The 8,467-nt window shown below is 37.8% G+C and overlaps 1 protein-coding gene across 1 annotated transcript in view; it reads right to left on the bottom strand.

The window, feature by feature from the left end:
• Positions 1-8,467, bottom strand: part of ANKRD6 (ankyrin repeat domain 6) — a 46,874-nt gene that overhangs the window by 14,104 nt on the left and 24,303 nt on the right. Inside the window, exons 3-6 of the mRNA XM_015817379.1 lie at positions 6,000-6,098; positions 5,292-5,390; positions 2,764-2,862; positions 1,504-1,602 (exon numbers count right to left, since the gene is read on the bottom strand). Coding sequence (XP_015672865.1) covers positions 1,504-1,602; positions 2,764-2,862; positions 5,292-5,390; positions 6,000-6,098 — 396 coding nt within the window. The remainder of the gene's footprint in view (positions 1-1,503; positions 1,603-2,763; positions 2,863-5,291; positions 5,391-5,999; positions 6,099-8,467) is intronic.

Below are 8,467 nucleotides of genomic sequence, written 5' to 3'. Positions count from 1 at the left end.
TATCAATATGGAGAAGATGGATTGTTTATATTCAAAAGAAACATAGAGTGGTAGAATATAATTTAGGTTTTTAGATTTTTTTAAGTTTGTTTATTTCTATCCTTTCTTGTAGATTAAGATATTATGTGGAGTTAGAGATATTAGTATTTGTTTACTTTTATATGAATATTATCCTGGGATTAGGTTTGGGAAGTTCTGGGGGGGGGGGTTTGATTGTTTATTGTGATTACCTATGATTGTTTTTTTTTATGATGGAAAAATAAATAAAATTTTCTAAAAAACAACAACAAGTGGAAACAGCAATCAAAACTTATTGGAAAACCCACAAATATTCAGTTTGCTCAATATCACCTTGGACTCCTTTGCTAGCCCAAACAGTTGTTACAACCATTCAGATTGATTTTTTTAAAAAATATGGCTTGGCAATATTACGTGAGCATTCATAAGCTCTGGATAAGGATTCGTTGCTTTCTTTTTCTGCTCTTTCATTGTACCTGATAATGTTCCACCAGGGCATTTTTCAGCAGAAGGGAGTGGATGCACTGTGCGGTGCACAATGACACAGGTATGATCTGTTATAATCGTCCTACAGCCCCAGTCAGTGGTGGGATTCAAATATATGAACAACCGGTTCTCTGTGTGGATGCTGCTTCCGGAAGTCCATTCTGGGCCTGGGCAACAAAAAATTAGCCACCGGTTCTGCCGAAGTGGTACGAACTGGCTGAATCCCACCACTGGCCCCAGTAGAGTAAATGAGAATATCAGCCAATGGGGTCTCATTGTCAGTGAGATTTCTTACATCTGCCCACTTTTGTTTCTATAACATTCCCACAAAAGAAAATGTTGTGGCAAGAATTGCACCTAATAGCAAGACTTGTAGCTAATTACTTGGTACTTTGTAAGCAAAACTGCATGACTGGAAATAATCCAAATTATTGGGTTATTTTTTAATTATTTGAAATCCTTACAATAAAATCCTGATGTAGCATATCCTCTGGGAAGAAGAAGCACCTGTTAAAGTTATTACATCCAAATTTATGTAAGTGGTGGATAATATTCATAAAATATACCAAAGCTCATAACAAATTCCTTTAAGGTTGGTCTGCTTTATGTAAATTTTCATGCTATTTGGGTATGAAATCCAAATCAGATTTTTTTTCTACTGCATTCAAAATCTTCAGAATGATAATCCATAGAGTTGAATTATTACTACGCTGCAGTTTTTTTCTATTTTATTTTACGTGACCAAAAATACTTCATTTTAAAGTATAAATGCCATGAGAACTTCCAACATAACCAACAGAAGATGCCCAATTTCTTCAAGGGCATTCTGAACACCAAAAGAATGTCTTGGATGCAACAATAGGTTCCTAATAAATACTTATGTCAATTGCTTTCTATGAGATCCAGATTACTGCAACCTCTGTCCCAGCCCTGAGTACCAGAATACATGTGAAAAGCTGACAGCAAATGAAACATGGGCATTAAAGTGCATGCACTGACCTGATTCTTTTCATGGACGGAACAGAAAGCAGTGAGCAGCACCCTAATGATGGGTAAGTGATTGTAACGAGCTGCAACATGCAAACAGGTGTCTCCTGCCTAAAAATAAAGGGGAGGAGCTAAGCAAACCTAGTAAAAAAAAGCTTCAGCTAATGAGATGTCCCATCTTAAAGCAACATACACATTCCCTGGGAGGCTCTAAACCAGTGATGGCGAACCTTTTAGAGACCGAGTGCCCCAAAACTGTCCCACCCCTGCTCCACCCCCTGCCCTGCCCACTCCACCCCCACTCTGCCCCGCCCCCATCCACAGGGCCACTCACCGCCTCCACAGCCCACCGCAGATCGCCCAGGCAGCCCTGCACACCATGGCAGCCACACCCTCCACCCATGCCCCAGAGCATCATTTGTGCACGACAGGGCATGAGGGCAAAATCTTGTCCCTGCTGCCCAGCTCCCATGTCCTTGGCTGCACTGCTCCACGCAGGCCGCGCCTAGGGATGACTTTCCTTCGGGGGGCTGCTGGTGAGGAGGTGGTCATGGGGGGAGGCGGGGCTGGGACAATGGCGTGCATGCCCACAGAGAGGGCTCCGAGTGCCGCCTCTGGCACGCGTGCCATAGGTTCACCATCACTGCTCTAAACCAACATGCACAAAATAGTGACCACTATTTTGCTATTCAGCTAATGACAAGGATGGGAATTGAGAGTTCTTAGATGTCAATAGCCCATTAACTTGGTAGCTGCACTATTATGATAGCATACATATATTTTACTACTCAAAGACAAGCCACCTGACACCTTTAGTTGCAAGGGCTCCTTTTATGAGGGATCCCTGGTGTTCTCTGAGCTTGGTTCTTTTCTTACAAATATTCTCCTTTATTGCTACTTTTATGCTCAGTGTACCAAGCAGAACTTTAAATCTTCACCCAATCCATAACTGAAAAAATGTGTTATTTGGCTCCGTTCAACTGATGACTCATTTGTGATGCTCGTTCCAGGAGATTAAGCTTATAATTGCTATATGCTTTTTTTGAAATGAATCCACTAAAATCTCAAATGCATATTGAAATGACACATGTCACGATTTTAATACCAACATGCTTGCGGTTATACAGATAATGAAACAATGAACAGATCATAACGCAGAGACTCCATGCAGATTTCTGAAACATCTGTATCCGAACATCCAAAACAGTCAATACAATTTGGTTTAGTAACATTTATTTTTTTTTTAAAAAAGGCCTATTTGGTAATACTCACATTGTTTTTGATATCAATCCGAGAGCCTCCAAGCAGTAGAACTCGCACACTTTCAGAATGATTGTTCTGGCAGGCCAAATGCAGTGGAGTGTTACCTGCCTTAAGAAAGAAGGAGGGGAACAACACTAATCATCATTACAAAAACAAGTGTGGATTTTTTTTTTAAAAAAAGCAGTTGTTCTATTTGGGGGAGGAAAGAATGAATATGAATGCTATTTAGTTAGAATTTGCTTTAGGGGGAAAAAACATCTTTTTTCCTAGTGAGTGGCTCAACAATGACCGGGAAATAAGATAAGGATGTGGTTGTTATTTAATGTATAACTATATAAGTAAGGATTACTTGGAATATTAAACGGCGGTGGAAGACATGAATGTGAACACGTGTATATGCAAACAACACTGTGTTGTTGCTGGGAAGATTAGAAAAACTGTATGATGCAATGAATGGGTGATAAAAATGGCTATATACCATGGCACTGAAAAAAATGACTTATGTCCATTTTTCACACTTATGGCCATTGTAGCATTCCCATGGTCACATGATCAAAATTCAGACACTTAGCAACTGGTTCATATTTATGACCGTTGCTGTGTCCCAAGGTCATGTGATCACCTTTTGCAACCTTCTGACAAGCAAAGTCAATGGGGAAGTCAATGTTTCACTTAACAACCGTGTTACTAACCAGCCGCAGTGATTCACTTAACAATTGTGGCAAGAAAAAAAAGTCATAAAATGGGGCAAAACTCACTTAACAAATGTTTCACTTAGCCACAGAAATGTTGGGCTCAATTGTGGTCGTACGTTGAGGGCTACCTGCATTAGAGGATGCTTCTACCAACTTCTTTATACAGAAATGACCGCTGGGGATATCAGAAGAAAGATAAAAGGATGCTGAAGGTTGAAGGAATGGGACACTTAAGCTGTGTGGTAAAACAAGAAGAAATAGGGTAAAAAATGAACAAGTGACGAATGACTGTGGCCTGAATACAAAGAGAATGAACAGTCTCCACTGGTGTGGTCATCCACAGAGAATGAATGAAGGTTGAGTTGCAAAACAAACAGATGAAGGAAGGGTAAATAACTCAAGGGAAGACAAAGAAGTCACGGGTGGATGGAGTTGGAGAAATTCTCAGGAAAAGGTAAAAAGCTTAAAGAACAAACAGGAAAGTGTAAAGTGATGTATGGATGTAGCAGCAGCAAGGATGATCTTCAAGGACGGGAAGAGAGAGAATGAATGGTATTGATGCAAACTAAATTTAGCTATATTCCTTTTCATTATTTCATTGTACTACTTTTTTTCTTACTATTTCTTACTCCTTTTCTGTGCTTTGCAAAACAGCTTCTAAAGCCAAAAGGAAATAGTATGTAATGGCTTTCTTTTATTATGTCTGGTCTCTATACAAAAAAAAAGAATCTGTAACGTAGGCATTAAAAATGCAATAAACTTAGACCCAATATTTAAGAATAAAAAGATGCAAATTTTTGTTCCCCTAAGATAACTTCCAGAAATCAGGATCAGGATCCAGACAGGAGAAGGGCGGGATATAAATTCGAATAATAAATAAATAAATAAATAAATAAACATTATGGGGGCCAACACAGTATGATCAACAGTGCTATTAACCATTAATTTTCAAATTTACCTGTACATTTTGTGTCTTCATATACCTTATTGGGATCCAATTTGATAAGTTAAATATAATGGAATATAGACAATTAAATGTCATACTACATATTATCATATTATCTGCTAGCAAGTATGCATAGATGCTTTTCTCTCTATTTATGACATAGGAACATTTTCAAGATTTTATCAACAAAAGCCCATTTCTAATTATATTAATAATAAGATGACATCAATGCATTATAATGCAGAATAACAAGAAGCCTCTATTTTCTTGAGCTCCAAAACAGCACTTGTTTCAAAGGGAGAATAGTTGTGTACTGACTATAAGGGTTGAGGAAAGATGAAAGAATAACACTGCCACAACTGTTAAATTATATACAACCCAGCAAGATGAATATAAACAAAGCTATGGGACTCCTTAAATATCGACAATCAATGGCAACTCTGCTTTTAATTGAACAACAGAAACACGATCACAAACAGGGATCATAATGCTCCATCACGAAGGAAATTAAGTCAATTTTCCTTTGCTTTTCTACTTTTGTGCTTAACTCTCCTATGTCTGATAAATTTATTTTTGTTTCTTCACTATTTTCTTGTTGGCCTGATTCACATTCCTATTACAATGAATCTTTTCTACCTTGAGTGCAATGATAAAAGTCTTTTCAGCCAAAATCAAATGCAACTGTGTCAGCTATCAAGATAATCCATTTCTAACACAAAAATGTCTTCATGAGGAACAACTGAGGTACAGCCAATTAACGCAAAAGAAATGTACTACCACTACTCAGGAAATGTCACTGCCAAAAGCAACTGATAAGGAAAAATTGATGCTTTATCTATTGTGTGTCTTTTCTCAGACTACAAGAATTGAAAAGCTCCTTTTGGTGTGCAGCTCACCTTGTTCCTAGCCAGGACATTAGCTCCTGCTTTAACAAGCAGCTTGGCTGACTGACTGAATCCATGCCAAGAGGCTTCATGAAGAGCTGTGTTCCCATCCTGGGGAGCAAAACAGAAAAACAGCCATTTTAGAGAAAAAATAAGATTATTTATGTTATAATGCCACTTTACATCCATTGGGCATCACCACCAAAGAAATGGGAAACATTCTAAGCATCCTGCCTTGGAAACCAGGCAATTCAACCCTGTTTTTTATTATTATCTGTTCCCAACAATATGAAGCCATATTGTTCTTTAGCTGGCGTTGGCCTTCATGCACATGGAGTTCTTCCCAAGAACGTAGGAGGTCATAATGTACCAGCGTGGTATATGTGTGGATCCAAGCAGTGTGGCCTTTTGCAAGTGACAGATGGAAATGTTGTCAATGCACATATGTTCTAAGTGCCATCCAAGATTTTTGGATATGGCACTCTTTCAATTTCAATTTTTAAATCTATTATTATTATTATTATTATTATTATTATTATTATTTCTAATACTACTATTTTTTCTCCTCTCAGTAGAAGCTTAGCACATCTATTTTGCTTGTTACTTAATTTTTACAATTGGAGAACCAAATTTGGAAATATGCCAATAACATTTGATGGCACAATCTTGGATAGAATGCCAAAAGCCACAAACAGAGGACCTTGGCCGTAATTATGTTACCTTGTCTTGCCTGTCCAATGCACACCCTTCGTGGATAAGAGCTGAGATAACCTCTGTGTTCCCTACAACAGTCGCCCGATGTAAAGCTGTTTGATCACTCTGCAGAGAGAAGCAGTGATGTTTCTGTTTAATGAAGTTATATTACACACGGTGATATAGTTCTTTTCATGGGGAGAACATACTAAGTGACTGGGAAATGCATTCAGCCCACAGTTTGATAGCAAATATACACTCTAGTTGTAACAGTCGCAGGCTTGGTTCACACATTCTGCTAAATTATAATGTGGATTACTTGACTTTGGTCACAGCAGGTGGCAGCACATCATCAAATTTGGTTGATGTGGAGGCGTTAAGGATGAGCAACTTTCAGAAAATTTTAGAGCAGTACATGGGACTGGGACTGAAAAACGACAACAAACTGAGAACTAGTTTGGTCTAGTTGTTATGGCACAAGGATAGAGACCAAGAGTTGGTGAATTCTAGTCCCACTTTCGACGTGAAAATCACTGGGTGAGTTGAGCCATTCACTCTCAGCCCAACCACTTCATCACAGGTGGGGAAAATAGAAGAAGGAAGTATTAAGTATATTCACTGCCTTGAGTTATTTATAAAATAAATAAGAGTAGGATAAAAAAAGGAAGGGACGGGAAAAACCACTTCCATATATTTTAAAAATAAATTAAATGAACAAGGTCAGTAAGGTCACCAGGAAAGGAGTCCAACTAAAGGGTTTATTTAGTTTAATGCAGGGGTCTTCAAACTTGGCCCTTTTATGACTTGTGGACTTCAACTCCCAGAATTCCTCAGCCAGCGGGCATGGCTGAGGAATTCTGGGAGTTGAAGTCCACAAGTCATAAAAGGGCCAAGTTTGAAGACCCCCGGTTTAATGTAAAGACTGAAGTCAAAACATGATAGTTTATAAATTGTAGCAGATTAGTTTACACATTTTGCTAAACCAAAAGTAAATTACATGATGGTTAGTATTATGTGTGAATCAAAAAAAGGTAATACTGCCACAAAGAAGAGGGAGTCAAGCTATTCTCCAAGGCACCTGAAGGCAGGACGAGAAGCAATGGGTGGAAACTGATCAAGGAGAGAAGCAACCTAGAACTAAGGAGAAACTTGCTGACAGTTAGAACAATTAACCAATGGAACAACCTGCCTCCAGAAGCGGTGAATGCTCCAACACTGGAAGTTTTTAAGAAGAGACTGGACAGCCATTTGTCTGAAATGGTGTAGGGTTCCTGCCTGGGCAGGGGGTTGGACTCGATGACCTCCAAGGTCCCTTCCAACTACTACTACTACTACTACTACTACTACTACTACTACTACTACTACTACTACTACTTCTTCTTCTTCTTCTTCTTCTTATTATTATTATTATTATTATTATTATTATTATTATTATTATTATTATTATTATTATTTCTATAAATAACTCAAGTTGGCGAACATATTGTTTCCTTCTCCTATTTTTCATATTTTTCCTACAAGAATAACCCTGTGTAGTGAGCTGGACTGAGACAGAATGACTGGTCCAAAGCCATCCATCCAGCTTTCATGCCTAAGGTAGGACTAGAACTCACAGTCTTCTGGTTATAAGCACCTGCTATGTATTATAGAAATGGGAAAAAAACACAAATTGAATACTTACTCAAGTATTCTAATTAAATTTTACCCCAAAAATATAATTCATATCATTTTCCTTTTTCTTTTTAAGTCTAGAAAATAGCCATAGTTTCTACTCTACCCTTAATATTACTCTGAAATGTATTTTATCCAAATTCAAGTTTCTTATCTTTTCAACAACTGTAGTTTCTTCTTTACTTTGCATTTGATCAGAGACAACACAAGGCCTCATATCTTTCCTAAGACGGCTTCTAGAAATTGTTCCTTCAGCAGCATTTATACTGCCAAATCAACGAATCGATTTTTTTCTACAATTTGAGCAAGTTTCCGCACTCCATTTCTTTAAAATGATCTCCAAGAAGGCAACATTCTAACCAGATGATGATGATGATGATGATGATGATGATGATGATGATGATGATGATGATAACAATAACAATAATAATTCTGTTTCCCTTGTCTCTGCTTCAATCTTTCATAAACCTTTTCTTGTGAGTTTAAAAACAGCTGATACTTTAATTCTCAAATTATGTAGAATGCTTTTTCCAACTTGGAAAACATTTACTGTGGGGTGTGTATGTGTGTAAGGATGAAATGAAAGCATAGGTTATATGCATGAAAATCAGACATAGGTATTGTACATCTCACATTTCCTCCCCATAGCATTCCTTGTAAGAGGAATGGTAGATAGATAACTTTTGATAGAAACTTATAATTTTGAAAAGTTCATTCTCCTTCCTCCCAATATAGATAAAGGGTTCAAAATCATGGAATCGTTCCAAATCTCTTCACAAGAAACATCTATCCAGCACAGCCTTCTTCTCCCTCCTTCCCTCCAG

Source organism: Protobothrops mucrosquamatus, unplaced genomic scaffold, assembly GCF_001527695.2.
Source record: "Protobothrops mucrosquamatus isolate PMUCROS unplaced genomic scaffold, P.Mucros_1.0 scaffold582, whole genome shotgun sequence".
Taxonomy (NCBI): domain Eukaryota; kingdom Metazoa; phylum Chordata; class Lepidosauria; order Squamata; family Viperidae; genus Protobothrops; species Protobothrops mucrosquamatus.
This window is presented reverse-complemented; position numbering and strand designations above follow the sequence as displayed.